At 40.3% G+C, this 20,160-nt stretch overlaps 1 protein-coding gene across 12 annotated transcripts in view; it reads right to left on the bottom strand.

The window, feature by feature from the left end:
• HMBOX1 (homeobox containing 1) overlaps window positions 1–20,160 on the bottom strand; it is a 205,299-nt gene that overhangs the window by 8,688 nt on the left and 176,451 nt on the right. For 4 of the 12 annotated variants that reach the window (XM_045989231.1, XM_045989300.1, XM_045989249.1 and 1 more), the window contains exons 7-9: window positions 10,442–10,524; window positions 8,713–8,808; window positions 7,560–7,654 (exon numbers count right to left, since the gene is read on the bottom strand). In XM_045989231.1, the coding sequence (XP_045845187.1) occupies window positions 7,560–7,654; window positions 8,713–8,808; window positions 10,442–10,524 (274 nt within the window). The other 8 variants (XM_045989258.1, XM_045989311.1, XM_045989329.1 and 5 more) reach the window with 7 other exon arrangements.

Raw genomic sequence — 20,160 nt, 5'->3', positions numbered from 1 at the left:
CAGAGTAAGTGAGTCAACCACCGATGGGTCCTCTAAGACGGCAAAAGCGGGAGCTTATCACTTTTAGCTTGTAAGTAAAGAGAATTAAGAACAGTTTTTCTGAACATAACCCAGTTTGTGAGAAGAGTTTCTGTAATCAGAAAAGGGACCTGTAGGTCCAATGTAGTTCAAAAGCCTTTCCAACCACCCCAGTAGGGTAGTTCTCCTGAGAGTGGTAAAGAAATCTTTCCTCTTAAGTGATAGTCATCTTTTGAAAAGAAGAGCATATAATGAAGGAGACGGTGGTGCTGGAAAAGAAAGGGCCTCTGACAATAGGCTACGGTCAGGGAAATCTTTATAGGATAACCGGGCCACTGATAGCTGCCTCCCTGGGAAAACCTCGTGTTCTCATTGCGGTGCTTCAAACTGGAAAACTTGGGTGTCATGAAGTAATGTAAAGTAGACAATCCGGAAATTAAGAAACAGGAAGAGGGTTTCCAGGGCATGGAGCTCAGTTAGCCAAATGCAATATGGCTGACAACTGATCCCTGAATCCTGAGTAAACATCTTTGCTATTTAGAGAGCACACAAAAAGGAATGTTTTAAATGTGTAATTCCCACCCCTGCCCCAGTGCATCCCCCCACTCCGCCCCTATCCCCTACACAGACGCCACCAGCAGAGCTGGTCAGTGCGCCCAACTTTCGCTTGGGAAATCCTGACAAACAAATCCGGCTCAGTAAAGCTATAAATGGATTTGGCTGGTCTCAGTGCAGCCCCAATGAATACAGTAGTAAGACATTACTGATAATCACAACAACAAAATGACAAAATCTATCACCACTCTGACCTAAGATTTAAATCACGGACAGAGATTAACACAGAAAACCAACACACAACGTGAAAGGTCAGGACTATTCAGTGTAGAGTGCTACTGAGCACAAGATCATCAATAACAAGAAAAATTATTGCCTAAGAATCTGTTGAGACTCACTGGGGAGAAAATACTCTGGTTGTTCTCTGAACAAGAAAAGACAAAAAGCAATTTTAAAAGGCAGAGCCACAACTTAAATGGGAAGACTGCTTCTACCCAAACCCTTCTTAAGACCAAGAGAGTAAGGACTTGAAGTTCACATTTTTTAGGACAGGGGTGGGAGGATCATATATGAAGAAAGGATTATTTCCACTGTTATGGGCAGAGATAATGCAGCTGGTCAGTGGAATACGTAGCTGGTCAAAAGGATGGCCTGCAAGACAGGACAGAGTGTTTGTGTGAAGAGGGGACCACACCCACCTACTCTGCCTACCGTGGAACATAAAATCCCAGCACAGACGTCAGTTCAAAATGAGGCCTTAGTATTGGAAACCAAGAGGCAAATGGAAGAGGAACTGGTCACAGGAGAAGACAAAGCCACTAGAGATTCCTGAAGAAATGAGTCTATTTACACCTGGTGCCTCTGTTTGGAATCCAGGAGCGAAGTTTGTGAAGACAAAGGCCAAACAGGGAGAACTGAAACAAGTGTATGAATGACCTCTTCATGAGTTGTCCCCTTTGAGGTAAAAAATATATGGTGGATATCTGGCCCCAGCAGTGGTACTGCTGGTCACCAGACTGCCTGCCATCCTAATCTACCAGGAACTGGGATACTGGATTTGCACACCTCAGTGGTGATGAGCTGCTTCCTCACTCACATCTCTTTAGGGGGTCACCTCTACTAAGCCAGAGTGAAAGGTACCTTAAAGAGGTCTTCCTGTTCAGGAACTTTCTTCCCGTGAAGGAATAACAGAAGAATGGGGGGCGGAGCTGTTCCACCCAAGGACAGGGTGCGGGAACTGGACAGATTCCCTAGATAAGTGGGAAGGTGACCACACTATCAACCACTTTAAAGGATTGAGACTGTGAAGAAAACTGCCCTAAGGCGTACTCAACAATTAAGTACAAGCTTTGCTGAAATAAACCTGAAACAAACCAAAATGTCTATTTGGTACTGACGGCACTAGAAGGTATCAGCTAAGTGTGTACTGTACTGCCCTCCCTGGCCTTCATCTTGCGTTAGGGTATCAACAGCAAGGCAGAAGTCTCACTAGGATGGTCCATCTCTCAAAGGTCCCTTTGTAAGGCTGTGTTGTAAGAGGAGTAGGAAGCTTACCCATGTGACTATAGTAATTCAACAAAAGTGCCTTTTAAAAATAATAACAGCCAAGTTACAGGAACTGCCGACTAGGTTCCCCATCCTCCTCCCCCCTTCAGTCTTCCTCACGAGGAAAGAGCAGTCCTGAAACAGTCCTCTGGGGCCCAAGGGAAGTACAGTATGGAGTAAGAGAAGAGGGACACAACCACCAAAAAGCACAGAACGCGGTTTTTTTTAAGAGCCTGGCTCTTTCCCCTTCAGTAAGAGCGCAGTTTAGGGTTTCTATTTAAATATCACCAAACCTGAAAAAGCTTAAGAAAACAAATTCACTAGCCAAATATATTACAAAATCAGACAGTGGCAACTCCATACGCCATTGTAAGAACCAAGGTAGCCTGGACAAGACAGAATTCAACCTGATGTCAAAAAACAAAACAAAACAAAACAAAACAAGCCCCAAAGCAAAAACAAATCAACCATGGTAGATTTGAATCTAGGCCCCAAAGACCTACATTTTTGCTCTTGGTGAAAAAGCAAAACTTATATGTAAGGCAGCGGGTCTTCAGAGCAGGCCAGCCGTCTTCTTCAATTGAAAGACGAATTCTGGATGAAAGCTTCCTTCCTCCTGTTCCTACTGAACCCAGGATGAGGCTATCCTGCATTGGTAGACATGTTCTTCCACTTTTTCCAGGTTGCCAGATAGGGCTCAGTACTGCTTTCATAGATACTGACTCTCCTTTATTCACTGAAGCTTTTTTTCCTTTCTTAAGGCCTTAAAACAATGAAACCTTTTAGCTCTTCTCTGGCAATCACTGTATTTCTTTAGAAACTGCAGCTGTCTTAACAGTTTGAGTCTGTTTCTTTAAAAAGACCAGCAAGAACAAATGATACCAGCAATCCCGTCATAAAGAAGCTATCAATTATAATAATCTCCTTACAATAAATCATGGATGTGGCTTGTCAGACAGTATAGTCTTCTCTCTTCTTTTCTTTCTGAGTCAACCGAGAATAAGCAGACAAAATTCCACCGAAATGGAAAGATACAATATGTTATATTTCTTCTACGTAATATAAAAGGAAAGAAAGATAACATAATCTCCTAATTGAAATAAAATGTCAAACACACCAAGAAAGAAAATGAGCAGGGGGATCATTCCTGAGAATAACAAATGCTACTCTTCAATTTGTTGGTTCAAGTAATACGGTAAAACAGAAAAGACTACCCCATTTTACTTCAGTTCTTGGAAGAAGCATATACATTTTCTGCCCGAAATCCACAACCAAGAGCAGGCCCGGTCCCTGCCCAAAGCTCCTTAAAGTCACAGACACATTTAAGGTGGCATCTTCATGCCCTCTCGAAGGCTTCCGCACACTGGCCCAAGCAGAACGAACGGATACGGAGAAGACCTTGTCAGCATGTGCCTTAAATGGAGTCAGACCAGCTAAAAGCTGGTGGATATTTACTATCTCACTAATGAGGAAGGGGAAAACAAAGAAGGTCAGTCAGTCTCTCTCTCAATGGTTTTAGGCCGATAGGGGAGGGGTGAAGAGGTAAGGAAATGGCACCTTCCTTCCACCTTAGAAATCGTTCTCAGGTAATGGATAAGACAGAAGTCCTGGTTAACAGCCAGCCCCACATCCCCCTTTAAACAAGGCTTTACTGTGCGCAGAAAGGAGATGGAATGAGGCAGAAAATATACAGCAGGCATGCCTCCTTCAGACGCACCCTAAGCCGCTATATCGAAGGCGGTCTCCTCTTCCCCACAGTGACAGTGTGTCATTTAATCGGGATGCCAAGAGATCATTTTCATACAAGGCCAGCAGATGTAATTTTCTTTGATGCATGAATAGTTCATCATTTTGCTACTAGATGACAAGGTGATCACAGGGTGACTTTATAACGCAAGTTCACTGTTTGGTATTTTGAGTTCTCAAAATGAAAAAAAGATTTATCAAATATAAATATCTTTAAAAAGTAACAAAAGTGCTACATATGTGATCAAGGAAAAAAATTCCATTAGTTACTGCCGCTTAAAGTAAATTAAACTTTACAAATATTACCACATCCATTATCAATATGGCTTCCAATTATTAAATAAATTGCCTGTAGCAATATAGCTTTTCACACCTCTACAAGGACAGAGTAAAGAGAACACCAAAGCAGTCACATCACGTTGTATCTCAAAGACCCACCGCATAAGTGGCAACTGTCCCCTGCTTTTTTCTGCTCCTATTTAGGAAGGTATTTGCATTTGTGATAGTCAGCCAGCATAATCCCGCTCTAAAGTCCTCTATCAACCTCTCGTATTGAGGGGGCTTCAGTTAATGGATACAAAGACTGGAAGTTCATTCACTCATTTGTGACCTTAGCTCCATCCTTGAAAGACTTTTTTTGGTAGCAGGGAAAGGGGACACAGACAGGAGGCAGAGCAGCGTCCATGATGGCCTCCAGCACTCTTCCAGGCAGGCACACACCTGTGCCACGCAACGTACAGTGGTTCTGAGAACTGGACTTAACATCCATTAGACATTCAGCTCATGTTTTTTTCCAATGCTCTCAAGCTGGGTTTTTTTTTTTTTTAATGACTTTTGTTTTTTATCTTTTTGTTTGTCTGAATCATGGTCCCAAAGGCAGAAGGCAGTATTTTATCTACTAAGTCACACAGCTTGTGAGAGGAAAGGATGTCTGTGTCAGGCATGTTAACATCAACCAAAATTTGAGATCAAGTTTTTCCATGGACATTCTTAGCACAGCACCCAAAGAAGTATAATCTAGCCACAGTGTGACTATTATGAGGCACGGCTTATTGCAGCTGGAAATCAGTGATTCCCACGCTGAGTGGGAATTCTAGTGTTCCTTTTACTCTGCGGATACTCCCCAAATGGTGTCTGTCAATCCTGGGCCACACAACCTCAGCTTGCATCCTATCAGTCTTGGGGAAGGAAAAGGGTACAGACTAGTGTTACAGGAATCTAAAGGTACCCAAGGTCTTACACGTAGCCTAATAGTGGAGAACTGAGGGCTATCTAAATACCTGGAAGCACTTTCTTGGAATGCTAAGACAGAGCAGCAAGGTTTTCTAGCCTCAGGGGCTGGGAGAGGAAAGTTTGGTTGGTTGGTTGGTTATAATTTACTGGGAATTAATACTGAGAGAGTATATGCAAAGGCTGAGGGCACCATGCCATCTTCACAGAACAAGACCCTAACGGCTAACTGACATACAAGAAACTGCAAGTTATACTGTAAGAACACATGTTAAGGACCGAGGAAAGTCTGCTAAGGTGCTACGTCTAAACTAAGTTAACTTCTCCTGTTCAACCCTCCCTGATCAGTCGTCATCCAGGGCCTCTGTCTTGATTTCGTTGGCTCCTTGTCGGGCCAATGCCAAGATAGTGTGGTTGACTGCTGCCATCTCCACAGCTAATGAGATGGGGTCTTGGTGGTCACTATGGCTAGTGCTGTCATCCTAGACGTGCAGAAATAAGAAAGAAATGTTACTAGTGGATTGGCAAAATGCTCCAACTCACAGAAAGGCATGCTGTAGGCAAGGGGAGGCAGAACATTCGTGGGAGGAAACAGTGGGGGAGGGGCTCATGACACAGTAGAGGTGAAATGTATTTAAGCAGACACTGAATGGAAAAAGGTCAGGCCTTCAATTGCCATTTTTAGGATTCAACAAATAAAAAGCACCAAAATGTTTTTTTCTTGTTGAGAATTTGATTCCTTCTATCAGAAAGACTGCTGGTGATGCTAATCAAATCTGAACAGTCTAGTTTGCAACAGACATAGCACTACTCATTGAAGGCCAAACTAATGAACTACTCAATTCTGGACTGGTACTCTTACAAACGGATTCAGACCTCATTGTACCTCTCTACTGAACTGAGAAAACTAGACTAAACTACAGACACCAACATCTAATGGGTAAAAATGCATTTTATAAAAGAACGAAAAACCAAAAACCTCTCAATTACAGCAGAATAAAAGTATACCAGCTGGAAATGGCTACGGGAGACAATGTGTGGTGCTCTCCTGCTGTAAGGCTGCTGTGCCAGGCAAATGGCAAGGGGCTGCGAAGCTCTTCTTCAGCGCACAGCTCAATGTGTTACACAAAAAGCTGTGAAGGAAACTGGCATTGCAGGATGTTTGCCAGGCCCTGAAGATGGTGTTACAAATAAGGGGTAAGTTTCTCACCTGTCACATCTTCAGGGGAACTCTGCATCAAAGAGCTCTGGAAAGGGTAAGCCCCTTTTGAAAAATAAAATAAAATAAAATAAAATCATGGGATATGCTGCCCTTAGGGCATGTGGAAAAAAACGGTGGAAATGATCCACCTACATTACATGGGTAGATTGAAAAAATAACAGGAATGTTCCTGATTAGAAAGACAGAATATTTTCTTGAGTAAAATGTGGAGCTATGACTTAGAGTCGTAAAAAAGAGAAAAGGTTAACTCCTGGGAATTATGGGTATCATTGTTTCATTCCCATTTTCACAGACCGGGCTTTAGAGTTTAAAAGGGGGTTGCGTGTACTCCTGCAGCGTCAGCGCTCAAGCTGGTAAGGAGAGGCTATAAAATGGTTGGCAGAGGGAAGAACATGGCAGACTATATTTAAGAGCTGGCTGAGGGGCCAGGAAGAGATGTTTATATACCATAGGAAAGAATAAGAGTTTCCCTGCTGGGGTCCAAAAGAGATCATACATCCTTTTCATATTCCAAACAGAAATGAATTTTAAATCCTATGGCAATTTTAATGAGATCTGTCAAGAGATATGTGGGGGGGAAATTCCCACGTTCTTAGTGACTGAATTATTCCATCCAGTGGCTACAATTAAATATATTTGCCCCCCCAAGCAATGAAGACTAAATCAGGGTGAGGTGAGAAGACATGCATTTATGACAGGATGTGTGTGTCAATGTGCCAGAGACTCTGGTAGAACCACTCATTTGGGCATGAGGGTTCTCGCTGCAATGGGGCCGTGGTGGGTGGGACCTTCCACTGTGTGCTGCGTCAGGACATATTTAGGCATGGATTACAGCTACCCAGTAGCCCCTAGTATTTCTCAAACATTGAGTGTGTGTGTGGTGGATGGTGTAACTTGCTTGTTTGGATCAGATCCTCCTCTCTTCTTCTACCTTCTCTGCTTCTCTGCCTCCCTCTGAACTTCTTCCCTCCTCCTCCTCCCCATTGCGTACTTGCCAAGTATCCTGTTGTATGACAATAAATCCATGTGGGTGAATAACAGTTTCTCACAAATTTAACAGGACAACTGAATCTTACCACATTCCTTTCAAATTACATGAAAATCTAACTACACACATGAGCAGAGTGGAGGGACACTGGATTGTCTCCTCTTCCCCACCCCGTACAAAACGCACCCACAGAATTGACTTGTCATACTGTCCCACCCGCTCCGTAACCAAGAAGCTCTGCTCTCTGCTGCTCACCTGCTCTGAGTAGTCATTCCCGTCAACATCATCACTGTTGGAATGGCCTCCTGGACTCTGTACATCTATCCCATGACTCTCCAGGATTGCTGCTTCTTCGAAAAAAGCAAATAGATCCCTAAATTATCTGTTACATTATTGGAACAGCTTGAACACTGAATTAATCTTTACACTGAGGAAATAAGGATGTCATTAAACAAGAACCTAGATTCCTGTATGTTTTCTTTTAAATTGCAGATGGACAGAATTCTACAGAACTGCATCTAGGCCAGGGGAGGAACATGTCTGTCATTCTGGAGCCCCTGGTGCTAAGAGAGCCACATGTGAGTGGTTGACTGTTAGGTGCTTCCTAAATACTTCCCAACTAATTCAACAGCCCTCCTGTCTCAGGGTTCTGTAAAGTGTTTGAGAATTGTATTGATGGAGAGGAAGTTAAATTTAGAAATGAAATATAATTTCAGAAGCTCAAAACCAATTCCCCACACTTATCTCGTCAATTCATATTTCTTAAATGCTCTTTTTAAAAATCCTTGTTTTGGGGCACCTGGGTGGCTCGATTGATTAAACGTCTGCCTTCAGGTCAGGTCATGATCCTGGAGTTCTGGGATCGAGTCCCACATGTTGGGCTCCCTGATCCGCAGGGAGCCTGCTCCTCCCTCTGATCCTTTCCTCTCTGGGGCTTTCTCTCTCTCACTCTCTCTCTCTCAAATAAGTAAAATCTTTAAAAAAAAAAATCTTAAAAAAAAAATCTGTGTTTTGCTCTGTTCCCTCTTAAGACTCTCTTATTCCATTTTATTAAGCACATGTTTCTTAATATCTAAGTCACGGCCCGTAACAACAAAGAAGCTCAGGGTCTCATTCTTGGTTCAAGACCTTAGCCAGTAGCTTTAATATGTGGCACAGGAGTCATGCAGTCAGGGGCCATGTCTAATTCTAGATTCTAGACTATTAAGAACAATGATATTATTAGTATAATACAAATAGTGCTAATAATATTAGTTCTTGAAAACACAAAGAAAAACATAAGGACAATTCTTGTTAGGCTTAAAAGTTAGCATCATTAAGACCTGCAGTTCTAACTGAAGGTGCTCTCAAAGCAAATACAATGTCCATGACTGCTTCAAAAGGGAAAGCAGCCTCTCTGATACATTACCAATATTGGCTCTCCTCTTGATCTCCTTCCGTCTGTTCGCAAACCAATTATATACTTTCAGGGAGGTAACTCGTTCCAGATCAGACAGTTTTTTGCCTGTGAATACATGTAATAAAATTCAGATAGTCTGCAGCTGAGACCAGTTTAAGGAATAATACTTTTTTTTTGAAAAGTTCTTTTGATTGCATTTATTGCTAATAACAGATATAGGTTTTCTTCTTGTTGTTGTTCAGTATTGTGTATACACTTAAACTATTATTGAATGAATAAAAACTAAAGAAGTACAAAAACAGCAGGAACATAAAATATTTCAGAAAGCCACATAACACTAAAGGATTCCAGTACTATATACAAAATTAATGAATTCCACAAAGTCAGGCTGCCAGGGTTCAAAGGTCATAGGATAGGCCATGGAGGCTTCATTTAATTAGCATCATTATAGATGAGTATGTTAGGCTTCATCAAGTTTTCAGGTAGCTCAGGTTTACTTACATCTTTAAGGCCTTATATAAACTGTTTCCTGTTGTTACTTAACATCTTTAAGGCCGTATATAAATTGTTTCCTGCTGTAGACAGCAGGAAACAACTGTCACCCATGTTTTCTTGAGGACTAAAGGTCACTCTGACATCCATTATTATAACCATGCTAGAACGCATGGCCCAATTCAGATTGCATTTTAGATTCATTATCTTCTTTGCTGTCAAATGTGACTTCTTACAGATTAGCACCATGCTGGTCAACAAGGGCCCATCTGCTGCTTTCCTTCCTCCACCGGCCTTTTCTGTTTTAGCTTTTAATCCACAGTGGGTGGAGAAGCCAGAAAACAGGTTGAAGTGTTGATGATATAGGGTGAAGTGTTTTCCAGGAAGCTTCTGAGTTCCTGCACAGCCTCACACGTGGGACTTTGGCTGCTGTGAAGTAAGAGGTAAGGGTATAGGTGCCATTGGAGGTGTGTCTGGAGGGTCTAGATTGCTAGAAGTCTGCCTTCTGGGTAAGGGGGAATAAACCACAGTTTAATTATGATAAAACATTGGTACTTTTTATATACAGATGCTTTAAGCCAATCAAATTAACTGTCCAAATGAAGATCAATTTAGCATCTTAACTGAAAATGATTTCTGGTAATAAAAACTGAAGTGTGGAATAATATTTTAACACATGGAAGAAAAGTCCTATGTGTGTTTAAGTGGCTCGGCTGACTTGCATTAAGAACATTAGGACTTCAGAATGGAACTAGCCTAAGTTTTTCCCAGGTGTGTGCAGAAGTCATCCCAATGTAAGAAGGAGAAAGAAGCCAACTCTAATAAGAATTCTTTCTTTAAACAGGAATACAGAATTATAAAACACTTGTTAAAAAAAATCTAAATCTTTTCATTTACAAGCCTTGCTTAAATATTCCAAACTTGAAAATTATTTTGGAATTGACATAGTTATGCTATATTTTTGGAGGAAGAAATCTATAAGGTCTTTAAAAATATAATTTCAAGGTCTCATATCTTAAGCAGGGATACTCCCTGGAAACTTTCCCTATGAATGTTTGATCTGGAGTACTGTAATTGCATCCCTAAGAAGTGCTTAAACAAGACAAGGCAGTGACTGGACAGGAAGGTAGTGAGGACGGAGCTAATGGCACACAGCTGGAATGAGTAAAAGAAGATTTCCCGTTACCAATGACGATCTGAAGCGGAGATCACCGCCACAGAGGAAAGCGGCAGCCTGCCGCCTTACCTGGCTTCTGTATGACGGCATTGCAAGCGTTGGCAATTTCTTCTCTCTTAGCTTCATCTGGATATTGATTCTCATTGAAGTAACTGCAGGGGCAACCAATTAAGACGCAAAGTTTGTATTTTTAAAAATGTGCTCTCATTAAAACACTAGCCCACTGAAAAATATATCTTCTTTATGATATAACATTAGCGTCTGGTCCAGGGTGTCCAGTGGAATTCTCTGTGAGGATGGAAATGGTCTGGCCTTTACTCTCCAAGAGGGGAGCCACTGCTCACAGGCGGCTGCTGAACAGCTGAAATGATGCTGATGTGACTGAGGAAATGAATTTTTGATTTAATTTTAGCAAATTTAAATTTAAATCGCTAAATGTGACCAGTGGCTACTATATTAGTGCAGTCCTAGTTACTGCTTTGCTTCACTGAAAAATGTCCTTGATACAAAAGTTGCTTGTGATACACATATGGGTGGTTGAAATCATGGAGTTCTATTACTGAGACACTGGTAACAAGAGGACTTTTTTGTGTGTGTCATATTTTGTAGCAGCAAAAATTCTAAGTGACCAAATTGTGCATCAATGAGAGAATGGTAGAACAAACTATGGGACATCTATATTTATACACGGCTATTTAAAAATGACTAGGAAAAAAAGAAGTTAGAGCTCTATCCATTGACCTGGAGGGATGTTTACAGCATTCCTAAGTCAGAAAAACAGTCTGCAGAATAATTGTGCATGGAAAATGCCATTATGGAATTTAAAAAATTCCTATGTGCACATAAATTTGCATGGATAAAGGCTGGAAGAGTACACAACAGGCTGTAAAAATCAATTACTTCAATGTTGGGGAAGGGGATTAGTGGGAGGAGATGTAAATATTTTTGCTTTTTTCCACATGTTAAAAAAAGCACAATACTCTATGCAATAATAGTACTTACAAGAAATTAGGTTTACAGAATTCCTCCTTGGCATTATCGTGTCTATGAGACTCTATGTGGGAACAGAACATTTATTAGGGCTACTTTTTCTGTCAACTATGATTTTAAAAAAAAAGGATCTACATGTCGTGATCAGGAAATGATCCCTTGTCAGGTCCTATACCCTCCTGTTTTGTCTTCAGGGGCTTCCCTTCCCTTAGCATGCAGCTTTTCCCTTCCCTCACCCTCTGGTCTGCAATGGTGGAAATGCCATTGTGTCAGGAATAAACAACTGGAGGCTGCAAAGACTTCCTGTGAAACCCCAAACCCCGACTCCTGACTCCACCCCACCCCCCCATCTCCATGGAGCACATCCTTTGACAGAGCAGCTGCCGTCCCTGGGAAGCCTTTCCTTTGCTGAAATGTTAAGTCCTAGAACCAGATCATACCAGGCCTGTCAACTACCATCCTCCACAGTGGCCTCCTGCTTAACTCCACGCTTTAAGCATCTCTTCCTACATGATTTTCTGTCATCTTTAGGGCTCTTGAGCATTTTCCCAACGGACTGTCCTCACAACTGCTCCACTTCCACATTCCTACTGCCCTTTACTCCACCTGTGCTGTTCACTTGGGCAAAGACATTCTGAATTAGTTTCACGAGCCTGCAACACCGGCATCAACTGGAGGCTTGTTAGAAAGGTAGAACCACAGACGCCACCTCAAGGCTGAATCAGAATCTGAATTTTACAAGATTTCCAGGTGATCTGAATGCACATTAATATTGGAGCAGGACTGGGTTAGCTCATTTATTTCAAGGTCCACAAAGACAACAAAAGCAGATATTAAGTACCTAACATTGTACATTTGCACTGTGGGTAAAGAGGATTAGATAGTTTCTGACTTTAAGGAGTTTACAATCTACTGCAGAGACACATACAAATCAACATGCTCGTGGTAAAATTTGCTAAGACGTCTGAAGCACAGATGAAAGTGTGCTCAGTGTTGTTTGCAGGGTCCCAGAAGGATGTGACAGAGGAAGTGCCCTCTTGAGTTAGTTCTTGAAGATGGGCAGGAGTTTGCAAGGCAAAGAGGAGGAAGAGCATTTCATGCAAGGGAACAGCATGTGCAAAAGCCAACGGTAGATAGAAGCCTTGAGGATTCTGACCACAGAGAAGAGTGGTTGGAATATGGCGTTCACAGGAAGAAATGAGATACTAGCCTAGAAAAGCAGGATGGGGCCAGCTTGTGAAGAGCTTGCCTGTTCTTGTCAGTAGTAAAGACATCATGGTGAAACAGAGGTTTTCAAGCCCCATCGAGATAGGTGTACACCCATCTGTGTTTTAGAAAGATTACACATCTTCAAGACTCAACCTTCTAACTTCTACCTCCATGATCTTAATTCTTAAATCCCCCCACTCAACTTTCTCCTTACTACTCCTCCTCTTCAGAATAATTTTTCCTTTACCTTCTTTATAATTTCGAATCCTTTTAAAATGCTCCCCCTCCAACTTAAAAAACATCTGTTTATCTATTTTTCCAGCCTCACCTTTCATTTCTTAGCCTGAACTTCACGGCAAGCCAAATCAACAATATTCCTTAGGAGAAACTTATTTAGCTTCTCTATCCTTCCACCATGCCATGCCTGTCCAGCCAATCTCCTACCCTGCAGAAAGAACCTTCCACATGTTCTCTTCCATCCTTCTCTCCAAGTGTTCCTGGACAAAGTCATAAAATAGGGCCAATTGGTTTCTTTATAAGTCTGGTTTTCAGCCTTAACCAGGCCCCATTTCGGATAGGAACTTTTTTCTTTCATGTCCCACTTACCTGAAGCCTTTTCACTCTCATGTCCCAAGTGCTCAAACCCACCAGTCATTCTTTTTACAAATGACCTTGCCTCCTTTTTACCAAGAGGGAGGTTATTTGATGTAAGTTTGTGTGATGTTTTTAGCTTCTCAACCTCTCAACTTCTGAGTCATTGTTCACTTTTTCATCTCCTGGTGGAGGAAGATACACTCTCCTCTCCAAGGTCTACTTCTCCACTTGTATCTCTGATCTCATCCTCCCTCCTTTGTTTTCTCAGCTCTCTCCTGTCTTTCTTGCATGTCCCATCTTTTCCCTGTACCTATGCAATGATGTTATTTCACATTTTGTGATGTACATTTATTATTATAATCCCTAAAATCAAGATGTATCTTATAATTGGTGGTGTCTGAAAATTAACTGGCAGTGTTTTTTTGTTTTTTGTTTTTTTTTGGTCCCCCATCACTGGTACATAAAATCAAGGTGTGTCTTATAATCAAGGCCTTTTCAGATCTGATAGAACATGGCTGTTGTTAAGACCTACAGGTCCTATTTCAGCAGCGGCTCTAGGGCCACTATACCTCATTATAGCAACTCTTCTTCCAAATTACTGCAAAGCCAGTGACTGACACGCCATCCACCACTTCTAATGTCTGCTTAATATCCCTAGTGTACATCTCTAGTCATGGGCACTATCCTGTTAAAAATTTTTAAAAGTTTATTATAGAGGTGTTTGGAGTTTCCTCTAAACTACCTTTGCTTCCTTTTCTGCGGCTACTACCATATATGCATGCCACAGTCTAGGAAAATGGAATAGCCTTGTAAACTGGTATCTCTGTGCCTTTCTCCTGCCGGTATATCTGCTTCTTGCCTCCCCCCAACCTAAATCTTGTCTTTCAGGATATAGGTTGAGTATCAGCTCTTAGCCAGAGGTAAATATCAATCCCATGAATCCCACAGCACTCAGTCTGTTCCTCTCTCACATTTTTTTTACCTTGTATTATAGTTATCACTGTGTACATCTCTCCCCTACTATGCTGAAAGCCACCTGAGGTACAAGTCTGATTCATCCTTCCTTATATGCACCTCCACTGATGGCAGTGCTGACAAGTTAATAATGATGAACAAAGTGTCCACCAACCCAGTGTAGGAGTCTCCAAAAGAAATAAATACCACTGTACATGGACTGCTGAAAGTCAGGGATATAGAGTTACTTTAAGAAGGTCTCGAAAGATATATACTAAAGAAATGCCTGTCTCTTGAGAGCTAAGAATACTGGGGCTGGATGGAAGACAGGGAAGTATTGGTGATAACTAAGATCGGTTTTCACAGTCTGTTTTATGTATTTCTCTGTTGAGGTTTCTGAAATGAATATAGGCTATTTTTATAAATTTTTAATAAAAGAACTTTGGGGAAACACTGAAACAATTAAACACTAGTTTAATGAATAATACTCCATAAATAATATGTTTGTAAAGTGTATTTGGATCAGCTAGAAAATATTAGGATTGTGACTGCTATTCTAATGATTAGTAGGATAAAGTCACAATATTTTGGGAAGTTAAGTTAGAATTTGCGGTTATTTGCTGTACGTATAACTTAATGAGTTAAGAAGTCTTAAAAATTATTTTTACTGTTTACTTTTAGGATCCAGTTATATAAAATAAAGATAATCAGCATAAAAATAAATCATGTCCCAAATCTTCTTCTTCCAAATCAAGAAATATAAGAATTCACTACACTTCTATATCTCTAAGCCTGACAATCCTTTCTTCTCTTTTAGGACCTATTATTTTCATAATTAAGAAATGTAGGACTATTCAAAGCGTAAAATTTCAGTAAAAGTACTACTACAGCTGGAGGTGTGTACGCTGGACTACTGAGTCCACTTTCATCTTTTTGTGTTTCTGTAGTGATTCAATGTTTGAAAAACACAAATTCAAGGGAGACTGTATAATCTAAACTGATAATATACTTTTTTTTTTTTTAAAGATTTTATTTATCTATTTGACAGAGAGAGATCACAAGTAGATAGAGAGGCAGGCAGAGAGAGAGAGGGAAGCAGGCTCCCTGCTGAGCAGACAGCCCGATGCGGGACTCGATCCCAGGACCCCGAGATCATGACCTGAGCCGAAGGCAGTGGCTTAACCCACTGAGCCACCCAGGCGCCCCATCACTGCAAAGCTCTTAAAGCCTCCCCACCCCAAGTGGGAACAGATACACAATACCAACATAAAGTGGAAGAGTTTTTAGGAAAGACAAAAGTAGGCCAGGAAATAAAATATTCAGCAAAAATGTTACATGAGTGTACTTGCAGAGTAGATATAAGTTCAAATATAAGCCCTGATCTTAAGAACATGTGGTTCAGCTGAGGAGGAATATATAAAAAAAGTTAAGTCGTAGAAGGAGTGAAAACAACAGTCAAAACAGTAACATAACAGACAAATCAGAATATACCAAGCTGCTAATTAAGGATATAAATGATAAGCTAAATAAATTCAGAAGAGAGATATTTCCATAGATGAGGCTGATCTGGGAAAGCTCACTGAATCGGGCAGGATTCTGAGGGATGCACAGACTCCAGTACTAGAGAGGAAAGGGCAAAGTTAACAGTAAAGACAATGATACAAAGGCATAAAAACCTAATATGTGCTTGAAAAACAAGGCAACTAGTAATGCAATCTGTTTAGATATCAGGGGGGTGATATATGGGGTGATCTTGGTTTGCCTGAGAGAGTGCTGTTATTTCGGGTTATTAACAAATTCACTTCCCCAAAGTATTCCACTTTAGATAATAAACTATCTAGTCACCCTGCAATCACATCATATTACTGACTAATCTGAATTAGTGTCAAAATCCCTTTTCATATGTGCTCTGTGAAAGAGAGCATATTAATTGCTCAGAAAAAAAGGAAGCATCAAAGAAGGTGGTTAACTAGTTACTAACCTAGTTACTCACAAACGGACCTATCTGAGCCCAAAGAATCTGTTTGGCATATAACAGACATTCAATAAGCAACTGTTTGATCAATAGATGGTTGAATCAATAAATACATGAGGGAATAAATGATGGAAGAAGGAAAGAGAAGTGAAAACATGGAAAGCAGTGGTTGCAGTTGAGACTTTTAGTGAAACCATGGGTATCTTTCAGGAGAAAGCCAGTTGAGATCTCACCACATTGTACACTATCTTCTCCAGGCACACTTGGAGGCTGTAGACTAACAGCTGAATACAATTACATTAGCATAGTGTTTATTTCTGAGCTATTTACAACCAATATAGACTATCAATGAAGTTGGGAAATAGGTCTAATGACTTTGATTTTGGAAATAATAATTTAGCCAATGAAAAAATGTTGATTAAGTTCTAATTTATACCAGGCAAATGGCTAAATGGTGACAAAGATGAATCAGACAAAGCTTCCCAGTGTCACTGGGGGATGTATGTATGTAATGAAACGTATTATAAAATATCACAGAATGGATTAGTGTATGAATATAGTATATGGGAGCAGAGAGGAACCAACATTTGTGCAGGGTCTTGAAGAGAGAGCAGAGAGGGTGGGTAGAGGGAATTAATACAAAGTAGAGGAAGCAACATATACAAAGAAAGGGAGTTATGAAACAGCTTAGAATGTTCTTGAGAATGGGAGTTCAGTGTGGCTGGAATATATTGTACATAAGACAGGGCAGTTGGGGACCAAACTGAAAAAAAAAAAAATCCACAGGGTCCAGATTTTAAAGGGTATGACAGAATTTGCAGTTCACTTTTTATGCAACTGGGAATGAAGGTTTTTAAGTAGGGGTATTATATGATCAGACTTATTTATGTAGGAAAGTATCTCTGGTGTTTCTAGAGGCAGAATCCAGTTAGGCAGTGTGGCAATAGCTCAGAAGGGGTCTGTAGTAGGCTGAGGCACAGAAACAGAGAGGAAAGGTAAAATTCAAGAGACATTTCAGAATGGTAATAATTCAAGACAGCTTCACCTCCTGGGTTTAGGTGCCTCTCTATCCCCATACCAAAAAAAAAAAAAAAAAAAAAAAAAGCCTTAGGAATAGTACACACTATTTATTATTCACCTTTAAGCATTTTAACCTTTAGATTACGTCAAAGAAATAGATATTTCTATTGTTACCAGGTGGACAAATTATAGGAGAACTTGGCTCTAAGACTAAAAGAGATCTGTTTCTAAACTGGAACTCTGGAGTTCAAAACATAGTTCTGTTCCATATAAGAATATTTTATAGCCCTAGACATTTTCCAAGACAAAAAAGGGAAAGAAATGTAAACAGAAATCTACAGGTAGTAATAAAAAAGTAATAAAATAAATCCTAAGGGCACTACACTTTTATAGACAAAGGACATTGTCAGCTGAGTAATCAGTGAATATCTTCACAGAGAGAAATCAAATGATCGTTTTGCCAGACAATGACAGCAAAGAATTAAAATGAAAAGTGGCAAAATAATTTACATGAGATGAGAAACCATAAGCTAGTAACAAAATGGAAATGTCCTTGAAGCACTTTCATTTCAATAACACTGAAGTCTATAAAAATTGCAGCCAGAAAATGCCTCCTTTTGTGTCTCAGTGAGCATATAGAAAAGATGAGGACTAACTCTTTAAGCAAGAGATAATAGCATGTAAATGAATTTTTTTTTCCTTCTGTGCCTTTATGTGCACATCTCCTGAAGAGATATTTAAGCCTCACCATTTTAGTAATTCAAAATAAGGTTTCAGGACTGTCAGACATTGCCCACTATCTATAATCTAGTGTACATTTCTTTATCACTAAGTAAAATTATGGGGCAGTACACAGGAAAGAGAATAACATGAAACTGGAGCACTTGGGAACCCAACTGTCCTGTCTCCTACTTGAGATCATGTATGTGTTAAATGATTTTTGGCAACCAAAAATTTTAAAATTTTCTTATTTTTGTTTTTAAACAGAGTGAAAGCTGAGATGAAAGAAATGGGAAAACCTACAAGTGCAACAACTATCTTGTTAATCCATGAAGGCCTAAGAAATAAGGAACCCCTTTAGTTCACATTCACATACAAACCAGTATAGTGATATTCTGTATTTTATCCAAAGATGTCAAAGTCCTTCTGACACTAATCAGACCTAAAAGTACCCCTGAGAAACAATCAGGGACCAGAGAAAAACAAGAGGAGGAGAGCTAGATATTAGCTATACATATGATTCTTCACTATTTAATGTAGACTTTAGGACAATGAGGGACCCTGAAAGATTATTCAATGATCAACATCCTCATTTGAGAAATGGAGACAGTGACAAGCCTATAGATGACAAGCTTCCCCAAAGGTAACAGATTTAGCTAGGATCAGATTCAAGTGTTTGGATTTCTGAGTTGATTCTCTTTCTACTACTGCTTGCTAAGGAAATTCCTGGGTGTAGTGAGTTGAATAGTGTTACCCAAAAATTCACATTAGCCCAGAACCTCAGAAAGTGATATTATTTGGAAATAGGGTCTTTGCAGATGTAATCATAAGGATCAAGATGAGGTCATACTGGGCCCTAAAACCACTGTGAGTGTCCTTATGAATGAGAGAAGAACACAGACACAGAGAAGACGAGTGTGGAAATGGACACAGATGTTGGGGACAATGCAAGTCAAGGAATGCTAAGGATTACCAGTAACTGCCAGGAAGGAGGAGAAAGGCATGGAAGTGTTTCCCTTTGAGCCTCTAGGAGAAAACAACCCTGCTGGCACCTTGATTTCAGATTCTGGTCTCCAGAACTGTGAGAGAGTACACTTCTGTTGGTTTAAACCACCCAGTTTGTAGAAATTTGTTATGTCAGACGTAGGAGACTAATGCCATGGAAACAGAGTCAGTACAAAAAGAATGGGATGGTCTTAAGGGCTAATGTGACTCAACTATCATGGTTTGACAGACTGTATTTCACTACAGAAATGTATCTGGCAAGTAGACTGGAATAGCAGCTGTTTTTGTAAGCTGAACAAAGGTTTTCTCTTCTCTAGAAAGTCTGGTCAAATACTAAAAAATTCTCTTTTTTAAAAAAATATTTTATTTATTTATTTGACAGAGAGAGACCACAAGTAGGCAGAGAGGCAAACAGAGAGAGAGGGGGAAGCAGGCTCCCTGCTGAGCAGAGAGCCTGATGTGGGGCTATCCCAGGACCCCAGGACCATGACCCGAGCCGAAGGCAGAGGCTTTAACCCACTGACCCACCCAGGTACCCCAAATACTAAAATATTCCAAATTCAATTCTTTTTCCTCTGTAGTCCAAGTTAGACAGCTATCCTGCTTCTGATACTTAATACTAACCTTCGGTGGAGCAGTTTTCTTAATAAGATCCCATTTCAAAGCTTTATTGAAAGTTTTTAGATTGGCCACTTCTTTTTTTTTTTTAAGATTTTATTTATTAGACAGAGAGAGATCACAAGTAGGCAGAGAGGCAAGCAGAGAGAGAGAGAGAGAGAGGAGGAAGCAGGCTCCCCGCCAAGCAGAGAGCCCGATGAGGGACTCGATCCCAGGACCCTGGGATCATGACCTGAGCCGAAGGCAGAGGCCTAAACCACTGAGCCACCCAGGCGCCCCAGATTGGCCACTTCTTGATAACAAACAGGGCTAAGAGAATGCCGTATTCACTTATATCTTCAGCAGTTAGTGCAGTGCTGACTTTTAAAAATCTTGGAACACTTAGTACAGATAACTACTTCTTTAACACAACCAAGAGTACTGATAATTTAAAAATCTGCTAAGAGATGTGTAATAAAACAAGTATTTTTAGTAAAATGTTAATGGTAGAATCTAGGTGGTAACTATAAAATTCTTTCAACTCTGTTGTATATTTGAAAATTTTCACCATAAAGTATTAGGAAAACAGTAAGTGATAACATTAATAATAAAAGATAAAATGCAAGCAGCAACCTCATTAAATCAGAGATAAGGCAACAGAGCCCACAGCCTCAATATAATTTTTTCACTGGCTACTATTTAATGTTTATCTGAAAGTCCTAGT

Source organism: Meles meles, chromosome 2, assembly GCF_922984935.1.
Source record: "Meles meles chromosome 2, mMelMel3.1 paternal haplotype, whole genome shotgun sequence".
Classification (NCBI taxonomy): Eukaryota; Metazoa; Chordata; class Mammalia; order Carnivora; family Mustelidae; genus Meles; species Meles meles.
This window is presented reverse-complemented; position numbering and strand designations above follow the sequence as displayed.